Raw genomic sequence first — 26,986 nt, 5'->3', positions numbered from 1 at the left:
GCTAGCATGCATATTTTGAAAGAACAAGCGCAAGGCTTTAACAAGGTATGAAAGGCAAATTTATACAGCCAGAATGCAGCCTATTGTGTGCCCGATTGTTAACGCCTTCACCGCCCATCGAATCTAAACTGCTAGCGATCTCCAAATATATACTGCCTAATTCGGTAGTCAATAGATTCTAGACCGGATCATGTGTATTTTGCTTATGTCATCCATGCCTTAGCGTTTACCCTAAAAGAATTTAGTCAAATATAGAAATCTTCTAAGCCGCGTGCGTGCCTTAAACGTGAAACGAGTCACGAATGGAAAGCCGACATGCTTAGACTAGCCTAGACACATCGTGTAGTATCTCAGTCGGGGCAGCTGTCGAAAAGCCTTGCTACTTTATTTTCTCGCTTTGGGTATTTCGGATTTAGACCTTCGCCAAACTAAGCTCTAAATTTAGACGATTGCACCGAAAAGGAGGCTGATCCGGTGTTAGCGAATAAAAAAAGTCAGGGCATGCCCGGAAATGTACGAACATGGACATTTCCGATATTTATTTGCGCAGAGCCACTGTCCGCAATTTCCGGCCAAATCCACTCGTGCCACGCCCTTTGCGGTGGTAAATATAAATAGACGCATTTCCCTCTTGCCGAATTTCCCATCAAACTCTGAGATCAATCAAATCAAACAAATACCCATCATAAAATGACCGCTCTCAACAGCTCTGTCCAACACCAAGACGTCTCGTCGGACTTGCCTTTTGGAACCTTACCTCCAAGAAAGCGTGCCAAGACCGAAGAGGAGAAGGAGCAAAGAAGAGTGGAAAGAATCTTGAGAAACAGGAGAGCTGCTCACGCGTCTAGAGAGAAGAAGAGAAGACACGTCGAGTACCTGGAAAACTACGTGACTGATCTGGAGTCTGCGCTCGCGACACATGAGGGCAACTATCGGAAGATGGCCAAAATTCAGTCTGGCCTGATCTCTCTGTTGTCTGAACATGGAATCGATTACTCGTCCGTGGATCTAGCTGTTGAACCATGTCCGAAAGTTGAAAGACCGGAAGGTTTGGAGTTGACTGGTTCAATTCCAGCGAAAAAACAGAAAACTGCCTCCGCAAAATCGCCAAAATCCTTATCGAAAAAGTCGAAGTCGGAAATTCCATCACCAAGTTTTGATGAGGACATGTTTTCTGAGGAGGAAAACGAAAATGACGACTGTATTGAGGAATACGAGAAACCAGAACAAGAAGCGGCCGTGGCTCCGCTTTTGTCTCACAACCGCAAAAGAAAGGCGCAAGATGCTTACATCTCGCCTCCGGGCTCCACCTCCCCATCCAAGCTGAAACTTGAAGAAGACGAAAGGATCTCCAAACAGGAATACAGCAACTTGTTTGATGATACGGAGGACATTTTTCCTTCGGAAAAGTCATCAAGTCTGGAGCTGTATAAACAGGATGATCTGACCATGGCATCATTCGTGAAACAAGAAGAGGAAGAAATGGTGCCATTTGTGAAACAGGAAGACGAGTTGAAGTTTCCTGATACGGGTTTCAACGCTGACGATTGTCATCTAATCCAAGTGGAAGACCTCTGCTCTTTTAATAGCGTGCATCATCCAGCAGTGATGATTGTAAAGTTATGAAAGACTCAAATGATTGAAGCGATCCAACGGAAGCAGCTTGAGATGAGACTGGTTTTTTGGGTATTTGTTTGACAGTTTCATCTTAAGTATGGGTATGAGTTATTTGGTTATCTTGTGCTCTGCTTCTGTCTGCTTCAATTGTTAGGTTGGTCGGCAGCACCATTAACAGCAGAGAGTATTGACAACCACTTTGGATTCGATGATTATTTGTCTTGAACAATGAGTCGAAGTGTATTTTTAGGGATTATGGGAGTTGGGTTGCTTTTTACGGATTGATTTCAGGACTATGAAGGGGCTTTTATTTTCGGGAGCTTTATACCACATATTGCCTACGAGTTTTCACTAGACGCGATTCAATGTGGCGCGCTTCGTGTACGAAGCTGCGACTGGTTTCTGCGCTATGGATGCAAACTAGGAGACAGGTGGGGTGATCTCCTGAACATAAAAGAACTATCATGGTGTGTGAAATCTTGTGTTGTGTTTCAATCAATAGGAGTTTTGTTTTCAGTAATTATAGCATTGTCATGTTATGACGTTTCCAAGATATGCATAGGTGTATATCGCCAAATACATTACTTATTAACTTTCTTAATTCTTTTGGTGTACATTCAATTATATAATCAACTGCTTAAATGTCAGTCACCTTCAAGGTTGGAGGGAGGGATTGGATCAGCTTCTTGGCCTTAGTAGCGTCATTCACAATCAAGGTGTAAAGGTACTTGGAGCCTCTAACCTTGAACTTGGTTTGCTTGAATTTCTTGCCGTTGGCGTTCAGTTTCGTGTTGGTCTTGATGGTGGCGACCTTGACGTCGGCTCTTCTAGCCAACTCAACAAACTGCTTGATATCGGTGATTTCTCTCTGAAAAGTTAGTATTAGAGTTTGACCCAGAAATCGGCCGTCTGGAAAAGTGGGAGTTCATGGAATCGTAAGTCTGCTTCAGACCTGATCCAGTTGCTCGTCTTCACAGACATGCTCGTTCTGTCGTATTGCTATACATACAGCCATGGTGATTAATGTGAATATATGAAGATTGATATTTTTCAGAGTTTTTTTTCCTCAAGGTTGAGGGTGAGAAGCCCTAAAGTCAGTCACGTGAATAAATAATATAGATAAATAATATTGATTCAGATGGATAGACTGCTATGTTCAAGAAACGGAATGTGAAGCAGGAGCAGAAGCGAAAGCGCGAGATGGAGGAGGCGAGCGACGACGGTGAGGTGGTCAAGAAGGGCAAGACGGAAAAACAGGGTGTTGACTCAACCACAAAGGGAGATGGCAAAAAAGAGAGCGAGCCCAAGGCTTTTGAGCAGCAGGTCAAGAAGGAGCAGGACGAGGAAACCCAATTGGAGGACCATGGGGACCAGTCCAAGGATGCTATCAAAAAGAAGTCGGACAGGTACAACATCAAGCAACTTTCTTCCAGCATCAAGACCAACACAGTGATAGATTACCAGCCAGACGTTTGCAAAGACTTCCTTAAGAACGGCTATTGTGGGTATGGGGATACCTGCAAGTTTTTGCATTACAGAGACGAGTTTAAGGTGGTGAAGAACCCGAAGAAAAGGGAATGGGAGGAGGTTTTGAAGAAGAATAAAAGATTTTAAGTTTTGTATATTATGCTATGATACACGATTAATGATTCAGATGGATTCCGAGATAAGCGTATTGAGAGACTTGAAGGTGTCATTGACCACGTCGGCAGCCGGCTTATCAAGACTGCCGTTGGGCTTGTAGTTGCGTGCCAGTCGTTTGTAGAGTATGCGGTATGTTCTAGACCTGAAGCCGGCAGGATCAACATCTATCTGGGGAACGTTTTGAAAGTACCAGGGATCCAGCACGTTTATCCAGGACTCGAGTTGTGGGTTGAAGATAAATACGTGGTCGTTGCTTAAGGTTACTATGGGCCAGCCGTTGGAGTTGAGGAGGATGGAAGCAACCTTGACTGAATTCTCAAACCTTTTGGAGTCAATTTCGGCAAATTGGTTGATAATGGGAGATATTGACACTGCAGACAGGATACTTGCTCGTTCCTCAACGTCCCAGCTGTAAAACAAGCCCGACGACGTGACGGCCATAATGTACTGTTTATTGCTGAGCAAATGTGTCAGATTATTTCCCAGTTGAAATGGAGGCAAGAGCTGACGGCCGAAATCTGACAGTATGAATACCACTCCCGTCTCGGTTGCGACGGCCCAGAAGTCTACCTGGCGCTCATTGGCATCCACAAACGAGGAGCTGCAGGCAGCGGTGAACTTATGGTTGTAAAAAAATTGGAACTGCTCTAACTTTTCCTTTGCATGGAACACGGATAATTTGTTGATAGAGTTAAACTCCTCAAGGTCGTCGTAATCGACTTCTTCCTCAGCATCGTCCTCTGCGCTGTTGCGTATCTCCATTACCACGCCGCTGGCAAGATCGGGTCCCTTGAATTCCAACAGCACTCGAGGCTGCACTCTCATGTCGGTAAATATGGTAGCTGGAGTGACCATCGACGTAGCAAGATATTGAGGAGTTTCCACCTCTCTTTTTCTCTTGGCTGTAGACGAGCGGGTAGATATCGGCCTTTTGGGAGCGTGCGTGATCTCAGAAATGTGATCGATATCGTTTTCGGCATCGTGATCTCCAATCGGCGCTTCACTGACAACGTTGTCCCGCAGAGACGAAACCATGGTTTGCAATCCCAGTCTTGGGATCTTGACGGCCGGTTTCGAAAGCTGCGATTGGTGTTTTGGCTCACGTTTGACCACTGGAGAAGGCTTTGGCAGGTTTTGCGTAGGCTGGGAGCCAGAAATTAGCATGGGAGCAACACGTTTTTTGCCAGACTTCGTCAGAGTCACTTTCTGTGAGCTGGGTGTCAAAATGTTGGGCGTGGGCTTTGCCGGTGTGCTCACGGGTTTGTTTTTAATTGTAGGCATCACCTTATCGGGATGCTTTTTTGATCGCGGCACCAACATGTTCACTTGCGGTGCTGCCTGGGTCTTCAGTTCAGGCTGCGCAAACATGCCTGTCTGGCCCAAAGGCTCCATCGACTCCATTTTTTCCATAAGTCTGTCTAGCTTGGTCGAGGGTGCTTTGGTCTTTAGTATGGCCTCGGCTTTTTCTTCCAGCTCCAACTGTTCAACACTTTCTGGGAAAACCATGCTGTCTCTGTCGGCGCCGTACTTGTTCAAGACGCTGTCATGCTGGTCGACCGGGATAGCAGTACCCAGTTCGTACTGATCAAAGAAAACCGTCATTATGGAACCGTCAAGAGAAGACAAAAAAAGAATCTCTCCGTTAGGATCCCAGGCCAAATCTGTAATGGTGTTCATAGAAATATCCGCAGCAACCACGAGCGGCGTCGCGGCACCCGTGCTCCATATAGCCAACGTCCTGTCCTGGCCGGCAGTCGCAAGTACAGTTGATATTTCTGACTCTTTATCTTTCCTGGAAGTCCCTTCTATTTCATATAGCCGCGGCGAGAACGAACATACCTCGCAAGGCGCGTCATGCCCAATCAAACTGATATCGCTGGCCCAGCTGCCTCGCTCTATAATGGCAACCGAGCACAGACCACCATTGATGGCATTTGGAGACGCAATATTTTGGCCGTCTGGAGACCACGAACAGCGTCGGTAGTACGTCGTTAGCGGAGTCTTGCGAAACGGCTCTCTTATGATGGACTCCACGGTGAAGGACATCTCCGTCGGAGACGTTCTATGGTATCTAAAGATCCTCAACGTTCTGTCGTCTGAACAGGTGGCAAAGTACTTGTTCGCCGGATCAAAAACCACACCCTTCACATGAGACTGATGAATGTCAAATCTTTTGATTTTCTCAAAGGTTATTCCGGACCACACGATAATCGAGCGGTCCAGCCCGACTGTAACCAATATAGACGCATCGGGAGCCCACGCCATGTCCTGGATATCGTTGTCGTGAGCAACAAGACGCTTTCGCACTGTCCAATGCTCCAGATCTGCCGTTTCCAAGTCTGTACCAAACTGGAGACGATGCTCCATGTTCTGGGCCATAATCCGCGTTTTCTCCTCGTCTTTCTCCCAGATCAAGATCACCTTGTCGTCAGAACCGCTCGCAAGAAAGCGCCCCGTGGGAGAAAACCTCACACATGTCACTGCTCCCGTGTGACGGCCCATGGAGCACAGAGGACGACATATAGTCGGGTCAAAATCAACGACATTTGCTAACGGCTCCTCCGAGCCGCCATTCAGGCCGGATTCGACTTCCAAAAGATCATTCTCCGGCTCCTTCTGAGACACTTCCTGCTTGTACTTCTTCAATGTCTCCACGGACCAAATTCTGACTTTGCCGTCAAGACCCCCAGAAGCAAGCCGCTGACCATCCGCCGACACAGAGACGGAGAATACCTCGTACTTCCGCTTCTCTTCCGTGTGCGTGAGCCAGGGAAACTTCAGAATATGCATACAATTATGTTATTTTTCGTCTGAATAATCTAACAACGGTCTATACGCTTTTCAAGTTACACATCCTTACACCGCTGGGGGCAGAACTTAGGAGCTGAATTCGAGCTCAACAGCCTTACCGAATCTTTCCAAACCAACGTCCAGCTTCTCAAGAGCAACGGCCGCATAGGTGCCTCTGAAGAAAATTTCCGACGAGCCGTGGTCCTTGAAGTTTGGCGACTTGAACCACGACCCTGGAATCATCAAACATCCCTGCTCCAGCGATTTCTCGTAGATGGCAGCCTCCACCTTCAATGGGTCCTTGCCGAACTCAGTTGCAAATTTAGGGTGTTTGGCAGCGTCAATCTTGACAATAAAGAACATACCAGCAAAAGGAGGCTCGAACTTCACAACGGATGGCATATGCTTGGACAGGCTGTCGATCGTGAAGTTTCTCTTGATGGTGTACTCCTTTCGCAGACCGATCAGCCAATCAAGGTATCCCTTTTGGCCCCATCTGCCAAGCAGACCAGACACCAGGGTTTGAGTGAAACCGGAAGCTGTCTGAATGGTGACCTCGTGCAATCTGACAAATCTTTCGAGCAGTGGCTTCTGAGCAACAATCCAGCCCAGTCTGGCTCCTGGAGCGAGAACTTTGGAAAAAGAGTCCAACCTCACAACTCTTCCCTCAACGTCCATGGAGGAGAAGGATTTCACAAGGGCGGCGAGGAACTCCTCGTGAGTGACGGCGGCAGGCTCGCCAGCGTTTTTCTTGTACTCGTCCATTTGCAAGAAGTAGTAAGGCTCATCCTCGACGATGATGAAGTCGTGCTTGCAAGCGATTTCGTAGATAGCTTTTCTTCTCTCGTTCGGAAGAGAAGACCCAGTAGGGTTTTGGCCAGTTCCGATGGTGTACAGCAGTTTAGGCTTAGGCTTGGCCGGGTCCCATTCCGTGAACAGCTGATCCAGTTTCTCTGGAATAATTCCCTGGTCGTCCATTTCTACAGGAGCAAAGTTGACGCTAAGGGCTCTGGCGGTCTCAATAGCGGAGGGGAAGGTGTATTCCTCGACGACGATGAAGTCTCCTGGGTTACAGAAGGTTCTCAAAGAAGCCTCCCACGATTGGGTGTTCCCCACGGTGATGATCACGTCCCATTCGCTGTTTGGAATTTTGTGGATTAATTCGGTGTGCTCCCTGATGAAATGTAGCAGTTCTGGCTGGCCCTCGGTGTGTCCGTATTGCAGCGATCTGGCAAGAGGGATGTCGAACTCGAGGTCTGTAGTCTTTCCGACCTCAGTGATCACCGTGTCGGACTCGTTGGTAGGCTTGGCGCCAATTCCTTTTGCAAAAGGAGGCGCCGGAGAGGTGGCGGTGATCTTATCCCAAGGGAAGTAGTCAGAGAGCGGGAGTCCTCCGCCGAGGAAAACAATGTCGTCCTTGCCAAAATACTTGAATGCGGTTTTCAGAGCAGAGGCGTTTCTGCGCTTGGCTTCGTTGGACAGATGGTGGCTCAAATCTTTCACGGTCATATTAAAGTACACTCGAGACAGAAGAAAAAATGACTAAATACCTAATTTCCTCGAGATTATTTTAATCTACATATACACCCCTACATAATAAAATGCATGAAAAAAAAAGTTAGTAATCGGAATCTCGGTAAAAAGCGGTACTCACAGGAAATAGCAGGATACGACGATCTTTGCCAACGCCTACCAACGGAAAAGAAAGGCAAGTCGCGGGGAGGCCCGCACATAGCCACCACAGCCGTACTTCTCAATGTACCGTGACTTCTCGACATACCCGCAGGTATTGATCCGTGCGAACACGGTCCTCGAAGCACGGCGCAGCGAGAGACCATGGTGGTTAGTGGGGCCGACAGACTGCTGTCGCAGACCAAAGAAAAAGCTTTTTTTCCGGTATTCGTATTCTGACCAGCCAGTCTCAGGAACGGAAAACAAGCTCATGAAGAAACGGCAACCCATAGATTGGCCATCAAGGTCAGAACACTTGGTCGGAGACGTCTGGGCTTGCCAACGGGCTGGAATCGGCGAAGTAGCAATATATGAGCATTTGCTCCGTCTGAAGCTCACTTCGCATTCTAGCTGGCGAAGTGAGGACGCTACTACCCCAGTAGCGCCCTGTAGTTCTTCTGGACGTCCTCATTTGTTAATAGGGGTGGCGGGGTGGCGTAAACACCGCATAGCGTAGAGCCCTAAGTGCCCCAACTATGCGATATGGTGCGATGGTCTGAGACACACGACGGCAGCTGTAGATTCACGTCGTCGTGCTCGCAGACTGCCAATCCTCTCAATCCGCCTTTCAATCTCGTGTAGTTAGGTCCGCTGGCAGTCATCGGTATCCCAAAAAAACGAAGTGTCAGATCTTTTTTTTTTTTTTGCCGACGCGTCGACGCGGCCAGAGATCAGTTTTGTTTATTTATTTACTTTATCTACATGGAGGAAATATTTGAAAAGTCACAGCTAGAGAACCAGCAGCCCACGTCGAAAAAGGCGGACAACGCTTTGAAGCCTGTGGATGTGATGTCCATTAAAAATGCTGCTCAGTATGTCAACCAGAAACTTTCCGCCAAAGGCTATTTTTCGAACAAACCAAGTAAGCTCAAACAGCTGCTACTTTTGAGTTTGGATAGCTCTGAGTTGATTCCGGAGAACGCAGAAAATTTCGAGATCAGCGAGAAGGTGTACGAAAATGACAGAAACGTAATGAACATCATCTACTCGCTGCTGAATTCGGCAGAGATTTCGAAACAGTTTAAAGAAACCGCACTCAAAAAGATGGCTGATAAGGACGCCGAGATAGAATTGCTCAAAAGCGAGGTGGAGAGACTCAACGCCAAGGTCGACGAAAAGGAGAGACATATCCAGTCGCTTCAGTTGGATATGATCAAGGCCGATCTACAAGCCAAACATTATCAGACCATGCTCAATAACGTCAACGCGAAAAATAAAGAGCAGGAGCGCACTTTTAAATTATATTCAGAAGAGGTGAAACGAGAACTACGCAGAAATGAACTGGAGGTGGACAGACTCGAAAGCAAGCTATCCAACATGAACAAGCGCAAAGCCAGCCCGAGGGATGATGAAGGAGTGGAGCAGAAAAGACAGAAATTCGACAACGACCGGTTTCTGTCGTTGGTGGAAGAGAATTCGCATTTGCAACACGATCTCAACAAACTTGTCGGCGTGCTCTTGAGGTTACAGAAATTCCTAAAATCGTTTGGCCAGCTGAACTCCAACAATAAGGTGCCGTCTACCTTTATTCCGACCGACAATGAGCTTCTGGCCATAGACCACCATAATTTTGACTTGCATAAATACGATTTGATATTGTTCGATCTTCTCAAGCCACTGAACGGCGACAGCATTGACGACACGTTCAAATTCAAGAAAAATAACCAGACAGACAAGGACCAGGAGATCGCAAGTTTGCGGAATCGGCTCTCAGAAATGGAGCAGAACTACGAACGCGTGCTGGCAACCATGGAACAATGGAAAACATATCGCAAGCAGAAATGATGACTTTTTATGTTACACGGTGCTGGTGGAAGGTTTCGAGGGAATCTCGAAAAGCTGGTAGTAGTCCACAAGCCGGCCATCCAAATTTGCTTCTCCCATTATTGGGAGTTTGAAGAAGTTGCGCCAGCTGTATGGTTCGGCTTCTGTTTTGATGAATAGGAAGTCCAGCCAATTCTGCAAGAAGCCGCAGTCGAAAGTGGCAGGGCTTGATTTGTGTTGGATGAGGTCGTCGCTGATCATCAAAAACTGGTTCAGTCCGATCAGTCTCGCACACTTGGAGTTGGTCACAAAATTTGGAAGACAAACAAACCTGCGCAATCCGGGCAACGCCACTTCTTCGTTATTCAACTCATTTATCTCATCAGTCGGCACCGAAGAGAAGTTGTTGCCGGTGGAGGTGTGCATGTTACTGAGCTCGTAGCTGGTCAGTCCCTTGGAGATCTGCAACGCTTGTACGATTAGAAGTAAGGACAACCACGAAAGCTGAAATAGGGTCCATATTGTCAGATTGAAGACGAAAGGAGACGCATATGACCCAGCACACGTATCCTCGCCAAAAATGTAGCACGAGTGTTCTAAATCGTCTGGAACGTCCAGCTCATCAAAATATTTTCTGGCAAGCTTATAGTAAATGATAATTGAGATCTCCAGCGCTGCGCAAAAACCAAAAAACAGCTTGTGGTTTCTGACCCCGACATCGTTGTTGATCCAGGGACAGTAGTGGTCGAACCTGGCTACGTTTCTATTTTTGAACTTGTTGAACTTGGATCTGAGAGGCTTTCTGATTGAGGTGTAGAGACAGAAGTTCCTGGAGTCGAATTTCCGCAGGTCGATCAGCTCTCTGATGGTGGCTTGTATTTTCTGTTTGTCCTGTTCTGCAGGGATAAGTCCTGGATCAATAATCATTGCCTTGACAAAAGCTGCCATTGTGCAGCAGGCTGAAATCAGAAACGTCAAGTTGAGCAGCGGTTTGTCAAAAAAAGTATTTGGCATGATCTTGACCAACCATGTCAACACGCACCAGAATGCAGTTCCCGAGAACACTCCCGCAAAGAGGGACGATTTTTGAAGCGAGTTGGGCGATCTGCTGAAATTGGGGACGATAATCCACTGGAGAATCAGATTTTGCAACGCCAATATAACCACCAGTATAAAAAGGTCAAATAGAATCATTCCGCTTGTCATCGCGTACAAACACAGAGGGACAACAAGGTACGGGAACACAAATATGATGCGGTCTGCAACTTTCTGAGAAATGCGTCTGCTCACCTTTGTCCCGTCCTGGTTGATGTCGCACTCTTTGAGAGCAGTCTTTAGCATACTCGTACAATTCATGTCTGCCGCAATATCCCACGAAGACTTGTTGTCGTTGGTCCGATGGTTGAGATTGCTTCCGTTCTCGAGTAATTTGATGAGAATCTGCTTTACAGGGTGGACGAGAGCCCAGCTGAGAGCAGTGAAGCCTGTCTCGTCCACCAGAGATAAATTCGCTCCCAGACGTACCAGAACTTCCACGGTGAAGGGATCTCCCTGATAGGCGGCCCAATGCAATGCTGTGCGGCCCTTCGGATCAGCCGCGTCAATATGCAAATCAGTGAAGTAGAGAATATAAATAACCATCATCACGTTGGAAGAGTGCACAGCCAAATGTAGACAGTTGAAGCTCTGGTTGTCGAGGACGGAGTAATCTGCCCCACACTGAGTGATCAGGTAGTCCGAGATGTACACCAAACCGTATCTGCAGGCCCATTGGAGCGGCGTGGCGTCCAGATCTCCTCCCGCATGGTTAACATTGGCACCTTTGGACACAAGGTACTTGAGAGCAGTCAGCTTATTGTTGATCGCACACCAATGCAGGGCGCTCACGTTGTCTTCCAGCATGTCATTCACTTCCACCTTGTGATTCTCCAGCATGTCAGTCAGAATGTCAAGATCGCCACGCTGAGCGGCCCCCATATACGTCTCGATAAGCTTTGTTTTTTCATTGTCTTTGGACAGATCGACCTCGTGTAAGGCCCCAACAGAAGCATGGTCTTCTGAGCCTTCAGACTTCTCGAGCATTGCACCGTCCTTAGCAGACGGCAGGTCTGCCAACGAGTCGAGTTCTGTCTCTACGGGGGTAGACATGGTAATTATTTTTTTAACGGGTAACAAAATAGGCACAGCCGAGTTCGCAGCACTGGTATTCTATTTTAGTTTAATTATTTTATTTTTTTGAAAGCGTTTGAAGTTCCCTTATTTATATATTAACGTGTGCACCCTTAGGCAACCAGGACTCTCATGGTATTGGAGTGGCCAATACCTCTGGTGTGGCCCTGGATACAAACGACAGTCTCGCCTCTGGCCAGAAGACCGAGATCGATGGCATGCTTGATACCGAACTGCAGTCTGTTCTCGATGTCCTGGATCCAGTTCTCGTTGCGCGGATCTTCATAGACAAATGGATACACGCCTCTATAGAGGTGGCAGTATCTTGCAGAAGTTGGGTTTCTGGTGACCATGATGATTGGACAGTTAGGTCTGTACTTGGAAACGAGTCTGGCGGTGGTTCCGGAGGTGGACAGGACAATCACGACCTTGGCGCCCTGGTCAAACGCAGACGAGGCAGCGGCAATGGCAATGGTCTCTGGGGTCGAGCATGGCTTAGGGGTGAGGTCTCTAAGTTCGGAGAAGCTCGTGTAATATGGAAGAGCCTTTTCAGCAATCAGACAGGTGTGGTGCATCATGGACACGGCCTCCAATGGGTAGTTACCCTTGGCGGTTTCTCCCGACAACATGACACAGTCAGCACCGTCCAGGATGGCGTTACCAACATCAGAAACCTCGGCTCTGGTTGGTCTTGGGTTATACGTCATCGACTCCAGCATCTGCGTAGCACAGATGACAGGCTTGCCGGCCAGGTTGCACTTGGCGATCAGCTGTTTCTGAACAACAAACACCTGTGGAGCAGGGATCTCGATACCCAGGTCTCCTCTGGCGACCATGACACCGTCGGTCTCTGCGAGAATGTCGTCAAAGTTGTTCACACCTTGCTGATTCTCGATCTTGGAGATGATCTGGATGTCCTTGCCCTCCTCTCCGAGAACTTTTCTGATCTCTCTCACGTCGTTGGCGGATCTGATGAACGAGGCAAACACCATGTGGACCTTGTTCTTGACACCGAACCTGAGGTCTGCCTTGTCCTTTTCGGACAGCGCTGGCAGGTCGACGTCGGTGTTTGGCAGGTTCACACCCTTGTGGGAACAGATCTTACCGGCGTTGATCGACTTGACCTTCAGAGTCTTGTCGTCAACAACCTCGACGACCTCGAACGACAGAACTCCGTCGTCGACGTAGATGATCTTTCCGGCCTCAATCACCTTGGTGATGTTCTTGTAGTCGATGTACATCACCTTGTCATCCGAAATCTCCTTGTACTTGTCGTCCGTGGTAAATATCATCTCGTGGTTAGGGTCGATTGGGTAGTCCTTGCCGTCCCTGGTGGTTCCTGTTCTGATTTCAGGGCCCTTGGTGTCGAGAGCAATGGCCAGCGGTCTGCCCGGATATATTCTCTCGGACTCTCTGGCGTTGTCAATGACGGACTGGTGGTACTCGTACGAGCCGTGGGAGAAGTTCATTCTCACAATGTTCAAACCTGCCTTTCTGAGCTTCACCAGCATCTCGGCACTGTTGGTTTTAGGACCAATTGTACCGATGATAGAAGAGCGTCTAAAGCTCTTGTCTGGGGTCGAAGTAACGTCAAGGCTGGTAAGCCATCCGAGTTTGGATTGTGTCTGGGAGCTCATTTTGGAAATATGCAAATTTTAGACTGGACTTATACCCCCCTTTATATAGTCGGACTATTTTGCAGCCGGTTGCCAACACCCTGGCACCGCCCGTATTGGGTCATTTTTTTCCTGGTGATCTTTGGTCCGCTGGAAAATTGCACTCCGACGACACCCGTGCACGCGCAAGTGCCAGCCTGGGGCGGTTTGTTAGTTGCTTATGTCACCGGCCAGCCGACAGCTTTATTTATTATTTATCGCGTACCAACACAAACAAGAGCGTACGGGCACGAATTTTTGCTTTTCGCCCGGTTTGGCTGCCCATGAACCCGCAATCACACTCAGTAGCCTCTCTGCAGATGGCGCCTGCCCTGAGACCGCCCTCTGATCCAGAGACAGTGAGCCTGACGGAGTCGCTTATACTAAAATTCCAACAGGAGCTCAACAAGAGCGACGCACACGGCCAGAATACCGCTGGCCAGTCTGCGAAGCGCCGCGTGCGAGACATGGTGCGACGGTCGCCGCGAAAACGCGCCGATCGGCCTTCTTCCCGAGCTCGTTTCCAGTCTCTGTTCAGCAAGAAAGGCAAGAAGAACCAACAAACGTTTGAGGATGTGGGCCAGGATGAGCGCAGCACGTTGTTTTCGTATCCGTCGGCGAAAATTACGCTCTACGAAGTGTCGCGAATAAACGAGTCTGCAGCCGACGAATTTCAGCTAGGGCGAAGCGGCAATATTCTTGGCCATGGACAGTTTGAAATTTACCAGATTCAGAACAAGAGCATCACCTATTTTTCGTGCGGCTCGGTTGTGTATCCGATCATGCCACGGCTTAGGGTGCTGAAAATTAGCGCAAGCTCGTTCGTTGTTCCGTTGTACAACCCCGAACGATATTGGAAAATCACGTTATTCACCCAAGATGCAGCAACAATAGCGCAACTGGACTCGGTTTTCAGGGGTATTTGCCAATTTTGTACCATGTGCGATTCGCAGGATGCAGAGGAAACGGCTGAGCAGCCCGGCGAAGAGCCCGTTGAGGATGGTGTGCCGTCTGCGTCGCTGAGTCCGTCGCATTCGCTGTCCTCTTTGAATTCGACAATAGCATGTTTCAATTTGAGCAAGGACATTGAAACAAGCGAGGCCGATTTTCTGAAACACCCAACGCCTATCAAGTTGAAATCCGTGTCATCGTCTTTAGACTCTATTTTGGACCGGTTCCAGCTGGACTCCGACGAGGAGGACAGAGACGATAAAATCGACAAGGCGACGACAGACGAAAACGAGTCCACGGTCAATTCCAGTACCATGATGTCTTTTGAAGGCGACAGCAAGGCTCGCACACTCAACAAGAGGTACTCCTTGACGTTCAAAGAGTGCGACGTGAGCATTTCAAGCTTGGACTTCGACATGGGTTTTTTGAAAGAGGAGGACGAAAACAACGAGGTCAACGGAGCTAGCATCCTAAAGGGCTCGCGCTCGATGCAGCTGCTGAAGCCCGCTACTGCCAGACCCTGGAGCACGCGAGTGTTTGGGTGGTGAGTCGATCGACGGGGCCGTCGCGAAAAATAATTATTCTTTATAGCATAGTGTACGCTTAGTGAACGATAGCATATTAGCCGCTTACGAGATGTCGACGGGGCTTTCTGGGTTGTCTAGAGCGTCTGGGTCTCCGGAAAATTCATCGACGCCTGGTTTCAAAGCAGCCTTGAAGACGGAGTCGGACACTAATACGCCTGTATTTGCTGCCATGGACCGTTCCAGCTCGCTGAAGAAAGAGATCGACGAATACGAGCAGCTCAACAACGAGGCGCGCGCGCTGGAGGAATTGCGCAACATGGATCTGCTCCCACTTTTGCTCGACTTGGTCGAGAATCTCAAGGCAGGCAAAATATCACCGAAAGACTTCGACAACGCGGTAAGTATCAGGAAATTCGGCTTGACGAGAATCTAACGCCTCAGACGGGACGAATCAAAACAAGACTGAACAAGGTCAGGTCGCTGCTGAACCAAATAGAAGGGCTGGACGAGTCTACAGAGAGCCGGATCCAGAAGATGGAGGAGATGAAGAAGCGGATCGGCGCGAAACAGGAGCTGCTGAAACGGTTCAGCGAGGAGATCGAGGCAAAGTTTGGCACGGAGAGGCCGATTGCGGACGACAAAATGCAAATAGACCAGTAGCCACAGGCACTGCGTTATGTAATACTAGAGGTGCACAGATGTCGGGGACGAACAAAATTCGTCAAATTTTTTTCCACTTGACGAAATATTCAGGTTGCTGAAAATCTTGTAAATACATAGGTATACAGAATGGCAGCACCACAAATGAGCATGGGCGAGCTCAGCAAGAGTCTGGCCCCGGTTCCTAACATCGGCAATGCCCATGAGGACCAGAGAGACGGGTTCTGGTCGTCGAACCCAATGTTCACCTTTGTTAACAACGTCGCCAGGTCCATCCAGCAGCACAGACAATCTTTGGACCTGATCAACCCAGGAACCATGGAGAACATCAACAAGGAGGTTGCCAAGGATGTGTTCTTGAACCAGATGCAATTCAGCGGACTGAGAGCCGACATCAGCAAGACTTTCGCCATGAACCCTATTTTCCAGGTCTCGCACGGTCTTTCGATCGGCGGCCAGCTCCCAGCATATTCTTTCACGGCCATGGTCGGTAACGAGAAGACCTTCTTCCAGGGTACCATCGACAACGAGTTCTCCTTGACGGGAAGATTCAACCACAGCTGGGACAAGCACAGCACCTCGAAGCTGACTTTCCAGCTGGCCCACGGCCAACAGCCAATGTGCCAAATCGAGCACGACTACCAGGCCAACGACTTCTCGTTGAACTTCAAGACACTGAATCCTAGCTTTTTGGACGACTCGTACAAAGGTGTGATGGTCGGCTCCATTTTGCAGAGCATCACTCCAAAGCTGTCGCTCGGTATGGAATCGGTCTACTCCTCGCTCCAGCCAGGCGTGCCAGGTGACGCGGCTCTCTCGTTTGTCGGAAGATACAACGCTGGCGACTGGATTGCGTCTGCTCAATTGCAGGCTCAGGGTGCTTTGGTGGCCTCTTTCTGGAGAAAAGTCGCCAAGAACGTCGAGGCCGGTATCGAAACCACTGTGCAAGCGGGCATGCAGCCAACTCTGAACGAGCTGATGCAGCCAGTCTACCAGACCGTCGTCGACGCCAACACCACGATTGGTGCCAAATACGAGTTCAGACAGTCCGTCTACAGAGGCCAGGTGGACTCCAAGGGCCAGGTCTCGTTCATGCTCGAGCACAGAGTCCTGCCAACGGTCGGACTGCTGTTCAGCGCCACCATCGACCAGATCAAGAACACAGCCAACATCGGCTGCGGTCTGTCTCTGGAGTTTGCTGGCTCTGAAGAAGTGATGATGATGCAAAACGGAATGATGGATGCCAACGGAAACCCGATCGAAGGTGCCCAGCTGGCATGAGAGACGTGTACATTGCCAAATACAGTAAATAGGCCTGTAGTGCTACAATAAATGAGCAAAAAAAATAATTAAATTCATACTAAATGGTCAGGTAGCTCGTCATTTTTTCATCTGGTTCTGGATCTTCTCGGCAGCACCCTTGTAGTCCTTGTTCTGGAGGTCCTGATACGCCTCCGAGGCAGCCTGTTTGAGGTTGTCCAGGCCGCCGCTGCCGGATTTTCCCTCGTTCTTCACCGAGTTCTTCGCTTTGTCTGCAAATTCTTCTCCTTTCTGCATCGTGGTTAGTGAATATCGCAAGCACTGCAAGACCCTTATATACTTCCGTCACCATTTCCTCCCCCACAGCAACGCCATCGCGCACGCTTGCTTGCAGCTACTCCAGTTTCCATCTTGCGGTGTACGGGTGTGAGCCGCGATAGGTGGAGCCCGCCATTTTAATTGATAAATTCACTAACCAGCGCAATAACATTCTCCCGTGCGTCTGCCTTTGCGAATTTCACGCACCCCGCTTGCTACCTGTATGGCTTTCTATTGATCGTTTCATCCGACCACTATCTGCACAAAGCCACTTCCCACCATTTCCGACCCGCATCAATCTTTTGAGCAAATCCCTCTACAGGACCTTGCATCTGATCGTGTTCCAGCACCACATCCCTACACCCACAACCGCGTCCCAGCTATGAAGTTCTCGCATTCGCTTCAGTTCAATGCTGTTCCCGAGTGGTCTTCCAAGTACATCAACTACTCCGGCCTCAAGAAGCTGATATATTCGCTCCAGCGTGAGTATGCCGAGACGTTGAATTTCACGGATCCGGAATCGCTGCCGTTCACTGCTGTGGACGAAGAGTCGAGTCCGATCAATGTTTTTATTACCGCTCTCGACAAAGAGGCTGCCAAAATCAACGGGTTCTTCCAGATCAAGGAGAAAGAAGCTCTGGCCAGCTACGAGAACCTGATCGACGAGGTGGAGGAGTTTGAGCGCGAGTTTCCGCAGCAGCTGGCCGACGTCGAGCAAAGACACCGGCTCAGACAGATTCTGGACTCTCTTAGGCCCGGCAAATTCACCGATGAAACACCTGAGTCGGGGCCTGCTCCTGATATTGAGCCTGTACCTTCGCAGAATGCGCTGGGCAGCGCGAGCAACGAAAATGCCGTCGACATGCGCCAGCCAGACAAAAATGCAAACGAGCTGACCCACCGGAGGTCGCAGATCCTGTTTGACGACGACGACTTCAACCTCAGCTTCTTGGAGGCTCTCAAGGTGGAAAAAAGAAAACCGCTGGCCGACATGTTTGTTCTTCTGTCGGAACTGAAAAGCTACGTTGAGCTCAACAAGATTGGGTTTGGCAAGGCACTGAAAAAGTTCGACAAGACGTTGCACACGAAAATTAAGGACGAATACATGGATAAGCTCGAAAAGAGCAACGAGTACCACGTTTTCAGGCCAGAGGCCATGGACGAGCTCAACGTGCGTCTAGCGGGCATCATAAGACTGTACTCGGTGTTCACGCACGGCAACGAGGAGCAGGCCAAGGACGAGCTCAAGTCCAACCTGAGAGAGTACATTGTCTGGGAAAGAAACACGGTCTGGCGGAACATGATTGGCATGGAGCGGAAGACACAGGCGGCCAGGGTCCAGAAACCGAACATGGTGGATTCAGTCATTGTTCCGGTGGAAAAGTTCGATATTTATCTTGGTGCGGGACGCAAGATCAGCATTCCTACTCCAATTCTGACCAGTAACGGTCTCAAGGCGTTGCTGATCGCGATGGTCACGATCACGTTGTTGATCTTCTCGCCGTTGCAGGACGAGCAGCAGAAAAACTGTTTTGCAGTCCTTGTGTGCGCGTCTCTGCTCTGGGCAACAGAGGCAATTCCTCTCTTCACCACCTCTCTGCTGCTCCCATTTCTGATCGTGGTGCTGAGGACTCTGGTCGATCCTGACTCTGGTGAGCCTTTGCGGGCTGTGGACGCGTCGAAATTCATCTGCTCTGCAATGTGGTCGCCGATCATAATGCTTCTGCTTGGCGGCTTCACGCTGGCTGCCGCTCTCTCCAAGTACAATCTGGATAAAATAGCATGCACTTTTATTTTGTCCAAAGTGCCTCAAAGACCGGCCTACGTGCTGCTGTCGATCATGTGTGTGTCGACGGTTGTGTCGGCATTTATTTCCAACGTTGCTGCGCCAGTGCTCATGCTCTCTGTTATTCAGCCCGTGCTCAACACTCTGCCCGAAGGATCGCAGTTTGCGGAGGCCCTCGTGATCGGCATCGCGCTGGCGTCCAACGTTGCCGGAATGGCCAGTCCGATCGCCAGTCCGCAGAACGTGGTTGCGTTGCAGAGCATGGACCCGGCTCCCAATTGGCTGCAATGGTTTGCCGTCTCCGTTCCCGTGTGTGCCTGCGGTCTGCTTCTGATATTCATCTACATCATGTTCATGATGGACTTCAGAGACGCCACTATCGTTCCTATCCGGTCGACAGATGAGAAGTTCAACCACAAACACTTCTATGTGCTCGCAGTGTCTCTTACCACGATCATTCTCTGGTGCGGAGCGTCATTTTTCGAGCCAATCGTGGGAGACATGGGGATGATCGCAGTGGCCTCCATGGTGGCCTTCTACGCTCCCGGAATCCTGTCTCCAGACGACTTCAACAACTATCCATGGACTATTGTCATGCTGGCAATGGGGGGCCTTGCTTTAGGCAAGGCTGTCACTGTTTCTGGACTACTGAGGACCATTGCCGAGGCAATACAGGCCAAACTCGAGGGCTCGGCCCTGTTCACTGTCCTGTGTCTCTTCGGCATCATCGTGCTTGTCATGGCAACGTTTGTGTCACATACGGTCGCTGCTCTCATTATCGTTCCACTAATAGCCGAAATTGGAAGATCTCTCCCTGATCCGCATCCAAACCTGCTCATCATGGCCACCGCCCTGCTCTGCTCGTCCGCCATGGGACTGCCCACGTCAGGCTTTCCCAACGTGACCGCCATTGGTCTCAGAGACAGCGTCGGCAACCCGTACCTGACTGTGTCCACGTTTATAAAAATCGGGGTTCCATCGTCGCTCTTCTGCTACGTCGTGGTTGTCTCGATCGGGTACCTGGTGATGAAGCTACTGGATTTCTAAATAGATGATTAATCTGTACCAAAATACCTGGCATCAATAAATCTCATGCTCATCCACCAGTCCGTGTCGTTGTCCTGTCCTTCCTTGGGCTCGACGGCAGACAGGTTTCCAACCACAATTTTCACGTTGGGGAAGGCATTCAGTATACGACGGAGCCCTGTTTCCGACGCAAGATACACCACTAGCACGATCTCTGACTCCTCCACGTCGTGATCCAGTATCACTTTGATAGCCATCGTGGCAGCGGCCCCAGATATCACCTGGGCGTCAAATAGGAGAACTTTGCAACCTGAAGAAAATTTGGGCAGTCGTTCCGTGTGCAGCTGCGGCTCGCCCGTCTGGGAGTCCGACTGGATCAGAACCTTGCCAACAATCGCCTCAGGAATGATCTTCCTGAGCGATCTCATGAAACAGTCGCCAGACTTGATGATATTAACTGCCACCACCTCCTGGGCCTGCACAACGCCGTCTGTGATTCTGTAGCCGTTGGGCGTGATTATGTCGTTTGGCGCTGGCGAATAGTGGACGAGTTCCAACGCCTCGCTAATTAGCGTGCTGGCAATCCTGTCAAAATAGAAGATGAAGTCGTCGTTCGACGTTTCTCTGTTGAGAATGATACTTTTCATTCCTAGCAGCTGGTTGGTTTTGGGCAGAGCCTTGATATTATTGAAGTTGATGGGAGCAACCATTCTCCCGAGTCGCGCGAGGTGCGCAAGATGCTCTGCTGATTTTTTTTGCAGCTGTTTCCGGATATGTTTGATAATCATATCGATAGCTTTGGTGTTGTCCGAGCCATGTGGAATGACAATGTCGGCGTTGTACATTGTCGGCTTGACAGATACAACAGAACTGGGCTTGACGAATTTTTCCCACTGCTCGATGATGCCCTCGATGTCTCTTTTCCTCTCCACGATGTCCCTGAGAAGTCTGCGGCTGTAGCAGATGTCCAAATCTGTATCCACGTAAATTTTAGTATCCATGAGGGCAAGCACCTTTGGGTCGTACAGCGAGTAGATCCCTTCCACTATAATGACATTAGCTCCGTAAATGGATATGCTTTCGTCTGTTCTGTTGTGTAGGGCGAACGAGTACACCGGCACCTGTGTTTTTTTTCCTTCTTTGAGAGAAATGATGCAGTTGTAGAAGGCTTCCAGGTCGTAGGCTTCAGGAGTGTCGAAATCATACTCATTTCGATAAGCGAGTTCACGCTGCTCTGGTGTGAGCGGCTTGTAAAAGTTATCCATTGAAAGAAGGACCGTCCAAGGCTCGTTGATCTGCTCGATGATCTTCTGGGCCACAGTCGTTTTGCCCGATCCCGAGAACCCTGCCACTCCAATGATGTATGGCGACGTCCATGGAGGAATGTACTTGTTAGCCTGGAGATCTGTATGGGTTGCAGATTTGGAGGGCGGCTCTGAGGACAAGGGACTCATGCGAGGTAGCTGGAATAAAAAATTTAAAAAATCATATAATAAATAAAATAATATATATAATAAAACAAAAATATATATATATGAGTGAGGTCAGGACCGGTAGATTCAAAAGGCGACGGAGAGAATTTGAGGAGGACGATGAGCCGGTTACTGAAAAGGAGAACACTGTGGAGACAGAGGAGAAGAAACCTGAGGAAGAACAGGAGGTGGAATCAAATAATCTTGATGAGCTTAAACTAGGAAATAAAATCAAACTCAATGAGGAAAGGACAGACTTCAACGAGCTACGGCGGCTGGCACGTCAAGAGTACCTTTCCAAGCGGGAGGAGAAAAAGATCTTGCTTCTTCAGGCCGAGTTGCAGGACTTTGAGCGAGAAATAGAGCAGATCGGCTGGGATCGACTGACTCGAAGGGAGCAGGACGAGTACCAGTTCAAAAAGAAGATTTTCACAATGATCCAGGAGCGATGGGAAATAGAGCAAAACATGGAAAACCACTACCTGCTGCCAGATGATTACTTCACGGAAGACGGAAAGATAGACAAAAAACGGAAGCAGGACGCTTTGCATTCCAAATACAACGACAACAAGGTGATTGACTGGGAGCAGGAGCAGCTGAAGAAGGCTGTGCGAGATACTCGTCCAAAAGAGCAGGAATACGAGTTTGTGTTTGACGAGTCTCAAGCAGTGGATTTTGTGAGCGACGAGCAAGAGGACCCCGAACAGAAAAGGCTCCGTGAAATGATTGCCGAGGAGGAAGAGCGCATCAAAACCATCGACGAAACGCGGAAATCTCTCCCCGTTTATCAGTACAAAGACGAGCTAATAAGAGCTGTTGAGGACCACCAGGTGCTGATCGTTGTTGGAGAGACCGGTTCTGGTAAAACAACGCAGCTGCCGCAGTATTTGCATGAAGCAGGCTTCACCAAGGACGGCAAAAAAATTGGCTGCACACAGCCCCGGCGAGTGGCTGCCATGTCTGTTGCTGCGCGGGTGGCAGACGAGGTGGGCACGCCTTTGGGCGAGCAGGTTGGATATACGATCCGATTCGAGGACAAGACCAGCGAGCGGACGATACTCAAGTACATGACAGACGGTATGTTGCTACGAGAGTTCCTAACCGACCCAGAACTGCTTTCCTATTCTGTGATCATGATCGACGAGGCGCACGAGCGCACGCTGCACACTGACGTGCTCCTTGGCCTACTCAAGGACATTGTTTCGTACCGCAAAGACTTCAAGCTTCTGATTTCGTCGGCCACCATGAACGCGCATAAATTCAGCGATTTTTTCGACGGTGCTCCAATTTTTGACATCCCTGGAAGAAGATACCCCGTGGACATATACTACACGTCGCAGCCGGAAGCAAACTGTCTGCATGCGGCCATCACGACGGTTTTCCAGATCCATCTGAAACAGGATCCCGGAGACATTCTGGTATTTTTAACGGGCCAGGATGAAATTGAGAGCATGGCAGACAATCTGGCCGAGACGTGTCTGAAACTTGGCGATCAGATCCCAGAAATGATAGTCTGTCCAATCTATGCAAGTCTGCCCTCAGACCAGCAACGACGCATTTTTGAGCCGACTCCAGAGGGTGCGCGCAAGGTGGTTCTGGCCACCAATATTGCAGAAACGTCGCTCACCATCGACGGGATAGTTTACGTCGTGGACACCGGTTTCGTGAAAGAGAACGTGTTTAATCCAAGCACAGGCATGGAGAGCCTGGAGGTGCGGCCGTGCTCGAGAGCATCTGCGGACCAGAGAGCAGGAAGAGCCGGAAGATTGGGTCCAGGAAAATGCTACCGTCTATACACGAAATGGTCGTACCTGAACGAGCTGGCAGCAAATCCGACGCCTGAGATTCTAAGAACGAACCTGGCGAGCGTCGTGCTGCTGCTGCTTTCTTTGGGCATCTCAGACTTGCTGAATTTTGACTTCCTCGACCCTCCGTCCTCGGACGCTCTCATCAAAGGGCTTGAGCTTATTTACGCCCTAGGAGGCCTAAACGAGAACGGCGAGCTGACCAGGATCGGACGCCGGATGGCAGAGTTCCCGACCGAGCCGATGATGTCGAAGACGCTGCTCACGAGCGGCGAGCTGGGCTGCTGCAGCGAAATACTGTCAATCGTCGCGATGCTGCAGGAGGCAGGTTCTGTTTTCTACAGGCCCCGAGACAGAAAAGAGCAGGCAGACAAGGCCAAGCAGCAGTTCACCAAGACGCTGGGGGGCGACCATTTGACGCTGCTGGAGGTGTGGAACCGGTTTGTTGAGAATGGGTACTCGGTGCAGTGGTGTCGGGACAACTTTGTACAATACAAGACTCTACAACGGGTGCGCAATATCCGGGAGCAGCTGGAACGCATGTGTGAGCGGATGGGGCTTTTGGACGAGAACCGGCCGGCTTTGGAGCACGACCGGATGCTGGTGAACGTGCTGAAGAGTATTGTGGCCGGGTTCTTCGTCAACGCTGCGCAGCTGAGCCGGTCTGGCGACTCGTACCGGTCAATGAAAAAGAACCAGGCGGTGTGGATCCATCCGTCGTCGGTGCTGTTTGGCGTGAAGCCGCCGCCAAAGCTGGTGATCTACCACGAGCTTGTGCTGACGAGCAAGGAGTTCATGAGGACGTGTGTGCCGATCCACGAGAAATGGCTCAAGGAGTATGCGGCACACTATTATGGAGATAAATAATTAATTATTGATGTCATTCTGAAAATTCTCTTCACAGTCGTCCGATTATCAATTTAGTGGAGTGACGTTAGCATTTAAATAGGAGGCAAGATTCCCGTTTGATGCCAATGCAAGTCGACTCTCTTTTTAACGGTGTTTCTGTGGTGGTGCTGTACGCCCCCACCACGGCCCTTTTTGCCCAGACGGCAGCCTTCTACAAGGACGTTCTCGGGTTTGAGGTCTCAGACGAAACCAGCACTCGCTGCGTCCTCAGCACGCCTGCCAACTCCGAGGACAGGGGCACAATTGAGCTGCGACTCGATCCGGCAAAGTCCGTGGACGAGCAGACCGTTGCGGCGAATATCCGCAACCTGCTGACCCACGAGCAGAAAGTCGACTGGAGAACGCTCCAGAGCTGTGTTTGCTTCACGACGCACACAATCGAGTCTCTGATTGAGACTCTGGAGAAAAAAAAGGTGGCTTACCAGGCCCGGCCGGGCCGTCTGGACCCGTACGAGGTGTACGTGGTGGACCCGCTGGGGTCTGTGGTGGGTGTGACCGATATCGGCAACACCATTGGAACCAGCGACCACTCGCGGTACAAAGAAGCTCCGAGCCGCATCACGCTGCTGGACTCGGGCAGCACGGCCAGCAAGGTCGCGTCCAGCACGAAGAACATTGCCGTGATGACGTCCGGCGGAGACGCGCCGGGCATGAATGCGAACGTGCGGGCCATCATCCGTGCCGCCATCTACAAAGGGTGCAAGGCGTTTGCCGTGTACGAGGGCTATTCGGGGCTGGTGAAGGGCGGTCCGCAGTTCATTCGCGAGATGCACTGGAACGACGTGCGCGGGTGGCTCGCTGAGGGCGGCACCAACATCGGAACGGCCAGATGCATGGAGTTCAAGGAGAGATGGGGCCGTTTGGCTGCGTGCAAAAATATGATAGCGGCCGGGATCGACGCGCTTGTGGTTTGCGGCGGTGACGGGTCGTTGACGGGCGCAGACCTGTTCCGGGCCGAGTGGCCGTCGCTGATCGCGGAGCTGCACGAAAAGGGCGAGATCACGAGCCAGCAGTACGAGAACCACAAGCACCTCAACATCTGCGGCACCGTCGGGTCGATCGACAACGACATGTCGTCGACCGACGCGACGATCGGGTGCTACTCGTCGCTGGCGCGGATTTGCGAGGCCATCGACTACATCGACGCCACGGCCAATTCGCACCAGAGAGCGTTTGTGATTGAGGTGATGGGCCGCCACTGCGGCTGGCTGGCTCTGATGGCGGGCATCGCGACCAGCGCAGACTACATTTTCATCCCAGAGAAGCCGTCGTCGCGCCAGGACTGGTCGGACCATATGTGTCAGATTGTGGCTGCGCACCGCGCGCGGGGCAAGCGGAAGACGATCGTGGTGGTTGCCGAGGGCGCGATCGCGTCGGACCTGACCCCGATCACGTGCGAGGACGTGCGGGACGTGCTGGTGGACAGGCTGAAGCTCGACACGCGGATCACGACCCTGGGTCACGTGCAGCGCGGTGGCAACGCGGTTGCGTACGACCGGCTGTTGGCGACGATGCAGGGAGTCGCGGCCGTGGACGCCGTGCTGGAGGGCACGCCCGAGACGCCGTCGCCGATGATCTCTGTGGTGGAGAACAAGATTGTGCGGAAGCCGCTGGTCGAGGCCGTTAGGCTGACCAAGTCGGTGGCCGAGGCCATCAACGCGAAGGACTTCGCCAAGGCGATCTCGCTGCGGGACTCGGAGTTTGTGGAGCACCTGAACAACTTCATGGCGATGAACACTGCCGATTTCCGGGAGCCGTCGCTGCCTGTGGAGCAGCGCAAGAAGATAGCCATTATCAACGTGGGTGCGCCGGCCGGAGGCATGAACTCGGCCGTGTACTCGTTTGCGACGTACTGCATGTCGCGTGGCCACACGCCGTACGCCATCTACAACGGGTTCACGGGGCTTGCCCGCCACGACGCCGTGCACACGCTGGACTGGCTGCAGATCGAGGGATGGGCCTCGCTCGGCGGGTCGGAGATCGGCACCAACAGAAAGACGCCCGAGCAGGCGGACCTGGGCATGGTTGCGTACGAGTTCGACAAGCACAAGTTTGATGGGCTGGTGCTGGTGGGTGGCTTCGAGGCGTTTGTGTCGCTGAACCAGCTCGAAAAGGCGCGGCAGTGGTTCCCTGCGTTCCGGATCCCGATGGTTTTGATTCCGGCCACCATTTCGAACAACGTGCCCGGAACAGAGTACTCGCTTGGCTCCGACACGTGTCTGAACTCGCTCGTCGACTACTGCGACGCTATCAAACAGTCTGCTGCTGCCACCAGAAACAGGTGCTTTGTGGTGGAGTGCCAGGGCGGCAATTCGGGCTACATTGCGTCTTTTGCGCAGCTCTGCTGCGGAGCCACCGCGTCGTACGTGCCGGAAGAAGGCATGACGCTGAGCCAGCTGGCGCAGGACATCGAGACGCTGAAGGTGTCGTTTGCCAACGACCAAGGAAAGGCCAAGTCGGGGCGGCTGCTGCTGAAGAGCGAGAAGGCGTCGGACGTGCTCACGACGCAGACGATCGCCGACATCATCAACGCGGAGGCCAACCAGCGGTTCGACGCCAAGACGGCCATTCCGGGCCACGCGCAGCAGGGCGGCATTCCGTCTGCCATCGACAGAACGAGGGCCGCACGGTTCGCGATCCAGGCGGTGCAGTTTGTCGAGAAGATGTACGACACGATTGCCGGCGCGGAGAACGAGTTCGGCGAGTTTGTGAACTCGGCGGCAGCGGCACAGACGGCCTGTGTGCTGGGCATTGAGCGGTCGCATCTCAAGTTCACCTCCATTAGACAGTTATACGACTACGAAACCGAGGAAGGCCGCAGAGTCCGCAAGAACATTTTCTGGCAGGACATCCGCGACATCAGCGACTTGCTGGTGGGCCGTGTTCGGGTGAATTAATATGA

The 26,986-nt window shown here is 50.8% G+C and overlaps 17 protein-coding genes across 17 annotated transcripts; 9 read left to right on the top strand and 8 right to left on the bottom strand.

Moving 5' to 3' along the window:
* Window positions 1-690: 690 nt before the first annotated feature.
* On the top strand, window positions 691-1,626 carry KL928_001254 (uncharacterized protein; the record flags this gene model as incomplete). The annotated part of the gene is made up of 1 exon (XM_043201599.1): window positions 691-1,626. The coding sequence occupies one exon, from the start codon at window positions 691-693 to the stop codon at window positions 1,624-1,626; it is 936 nt and encodes a 311-aa protein (XP_043061713.1).
* A 628-nt stretch (window positions 1,627-2,254) lies between these two features.
* Window positions 2,255-2,632, bottom strand: KL928_001253 (uncharacterized protein; the record flags this gene model as incomplete). The annotated part of the gene is made up of 2 exons (XM_043201598.1): window positions 2,255-2,485; window positions 2,570-2,632. 2 exons carry the CDS (start codon window positions 2,630-2,632, stop codon window positions 2,255-2,257), a joined length of 294 nt encoding a protein of 97 aa, XP_043061712.1.
* A 137-nt stretch (window positions 2,633-2,769) lies between these two features.
* On the top strand, window positions 2,770-3,231 carry KL928_001252 (uncharacterized protein; the record flags this gene model as incomplete). The annotated part of the gene is made up of 1 exon (XM_043201597.1): window positions 2,770-3,231. One exon carries the CDS (start codon window positions 2,770-2,772, stop codon window positions 3,229-3,231), a length of 462 nt encoding a protein of 153 aa, XP_043061711.1.
* Window positions 3,232-3,267: 36 nt separating this feature from the next.
* On the bottom strand, window positions 3,268-6,051 carry KL928_001251 (uncharacterized protein; the record flags this gene model as incomplete). The annotated part of the gene is made up of 1 exon (XM_043201596.1): window positions 3,268-6,051. One exon carries the CDS (start codon window positions 6,049-6,051, stop codon window positions 3,268-3,270), a length of 2,784 nt encoding a protein of 927 aa, XP_043061710.1.
* An 87-nt stretch (window positions 6,052-6,138) lies between these two features.
* On the bottom strand, window positions 6,139-7,560 carry KL928_001250 (uncharacterized protein; the record flags this gene model as incomplete). The annotated part of the gene is made up of 1 exon (XM_043201595.1): window positions 6,139-7,560. One exon carries the CDS (start codon window positions 7,558-7,560, stop codon window positions 6,139-6,141), a length of 1,422 nt encoding a protein of 473 aa, XP_043061709.1.
* Window positions 7,561-7,740: 180 nt separating this feature from the next.
* On the bottom strand, window positions 7,741-8,384 carry KL928_001249 (uncharacterized protein; the record flags this gene model as incomplete). The annotated part of the gene is made up of 2 exons (XM_043201593.1): window positions 7,741-8,189; window positions 8,258-8,384. The coding sequence occupies 2 exons, from the start codon at window positions 8,382-8,384 to the stop codon at window positions 7,741-7,743; spliced, it is 576 nt and encodes a 191-aa protein (XP_043061708.1).
* Window positions 8,385-8,484: 100 nt separating this feature from the next.
* KL928_001248 (uncharacterized protein) lies at window positions 8,485-9,567 on the top strand (the record flags this gene model as incomplete). The annotated part of the gene is made up of 1 exon (XM_043201592.1): window positions 8,485-9,567. One exon carries the CDS (start codon window positions 8,485-8,487, stop codon window positions 9,565-9,567), a length of 1,083 nt encoding a protein of 360 aa, XP_043061707.1.
* A 12-nt stretch (window positions 9,568-9,579) lies between these two features.
* KL928_001247 (uncharacterized protein) lies at window positions 9,580-11,694 on the bottom strand (the record flags this gene model as incomplete). The annotated part of the gene is made up of 1 exon (XM_043201591.1): window positions 9,580-11,694. One exon carries the CDS (start codon window positions 11,692-11,694, stop codon window positions 9,580-9,582), a length of 2,115 nt encoding a protein of 704 aa, XP_043061706.1.
* Window positions 11,695-11,828: 134 nt separating this feature from the next.
* KL928_001246 (uncharacterized protein) lies at window positions 11,829-13,352 on the bottom strand (the record flags this gene model as incomplete). The annotated part of the gene is made up of 1 exon (XM_043201590.1): window positions 11,829-13,352. One exon carries the CDS (start codon window positions 13,350-13,352, stop codon window positions 11,829-11,831), a length of 1,524 nt encoding a protein of 507 aa, XP_043061705.1.
* Window positions 13,353-13,654: 302 nt separating this feature from the next.
* KL928_001245 (uncharacterized protein) lies at window positions 13,655-14,869 on the top strand (the record flags this gene model as incomplete). The annotated part of the gene is made up of 1 exon (XM_043201589.1): window positions 13,655-14,869. One exon carries the CDS (start codon window positions 13,655-13,657, stop codon window positions 14,867-14,869), a length of 1,215 nt encoding a protein of 404 aa, XP_043061704.1.
* Window positions 14,870-14,957: 88 nt separating this feature from the next.
* Window positions 14,958-15,609, top strand: KL928_001244 (uncharacterized protein; the record flags this gene model as incomplete). The annotated part of the gene is made up of 2 exons (XM_043201588.1): window positions 14,958-15,245; window positions 15,310-15,609. 2 exons carry the CDS (start codon window positions 14,958-14,960, stop codon window positions 15,607-15,609), a joined length of 588 nt encoding a protein of 195 aa, XP_043061703.1.
* A 28-nt stretch (window positions 15,610-15,637) lies between these two features.
* Window positions 15,638-16,789, top strand: KL928_001243 (uncharacterized protein; the record flags this gene model as incomplete). The annotated part of the gene is made up of 1 exon (XM_043201587.1): window positions 15,638-16,789. The coding sequence occupies one exon, from the start codon at window positions 15,638-15,640 to the stop codon at window positions 16,787-16,789; it is 1,152 nt and encodes a 383-aa protein (XP_043061702.1).
* A 99-nt stretch (window positions 16,790-16,888) lies between these two features.
* KL928_001242 (uncharacterized protein) lies at window positions 16,889-17,418 on the bottom strand (the record flags this gene model as incomplete). Its single annotated transcript, XM_043201586.1, has 2 exons — window positions 16,889-17,089; window positions 17,359-17,418. The coding sequence occupies 2 exons, from the start codon at window positions 17,416-17,418 to the stop codon at window positions 16,889-16,891; spliced, it is 261 nt and encodes an 86-aa protein (XP_043061701.1).
* A 50-nt stretch (window positions 17,419-17,468) lies between these two features.
* Window positions 17,469-19,919, top strand: KL928_001241 (uncharacterized protein; the record flags this gene model as incomplete). The annotated part of the gene is made up of 1 exon (XM_043201585.1): window positions 17,469-19,919. One exon carries the CDS (start codon window positions 17,469-17,471, stop codon window positions 19,917-19,919), a length of 2,451 nt encoding a protein of 816 aa, XP_043061700.1.
* An 8-nt stretch (window positions 19,920-19,927) lies between these two features.
* On the bottom strand, window positions 19,928-21,352 carry KL928_001240 (uncharacterized protein; the record flags this gene model as incomplete). Its single annotated transcript, XM_043201584.1, has 1 exon — window positions 19,928-21,352. One exon carries the CDS (start codon window positions 21,350-21,352, stop codon window positions 19,928-19,930), a length of 1,425 nt encoding a protein of 474 aa, XP_043061699.1.
* An 80-nt stretch (window positions 21,353-21,432) lies between these two features.
* Window positions 21,433-24,042, top strand: KL928_001239 (uncharacterized protein; the record flags this gene model as incomplete). The annotated part of the gene is made up of 1 exon (XM_043201582.1): window positions 21,433-24,042. One exon carries the CDS (start codon window positions 21,433-21,435, stop codon window positions 24,040-24,042), a length of 2,610 nt encoding a protein of 869 aa, XP_043061698.1.
* A 101-nt stretch (window positions 24,043-24,143) lies between these two features.
* On the top strand, window positions 24,144-26,981 carry KL928_001238 (uncharacterized protein; the record flags this gene model as incomplete). Its single annotated transcript, XM_043201581.1, has 1 exon — window positions 24,144-26,981. The coding sequence occupies one exon, from the start codon at window positions 24,144-24,146 to the stop codon at window positions 26,979-26,981; it is 2,838 nt and encodes a 945-aa protein (XP_043061697.1).
* Window positions 26,982-26,986: the final 5 nt, after the last annotated feature.

This window comes from Ogataea angusta (genome assembly GCF_019207475.1).
Source record: "Ogataea angusta isolate 61-244 chromosome Unknown 61-244_NODE_2_length_1002155_cov_89.706849, whole genome shotgun sequence".
In the NCBI taxonomy this organism is placed as follows: Eukaryota; Fungi; Ascomycota; class Pichiomycetes; order Pichiales; family Pichiaceae; genus Ogataea; species Ogataea angusta.
The sequence above is the reverse complement of the archived record's forward strand: the minus strand, read 5'-3'. Positions and strand labels throughout refer to the sequence as shown.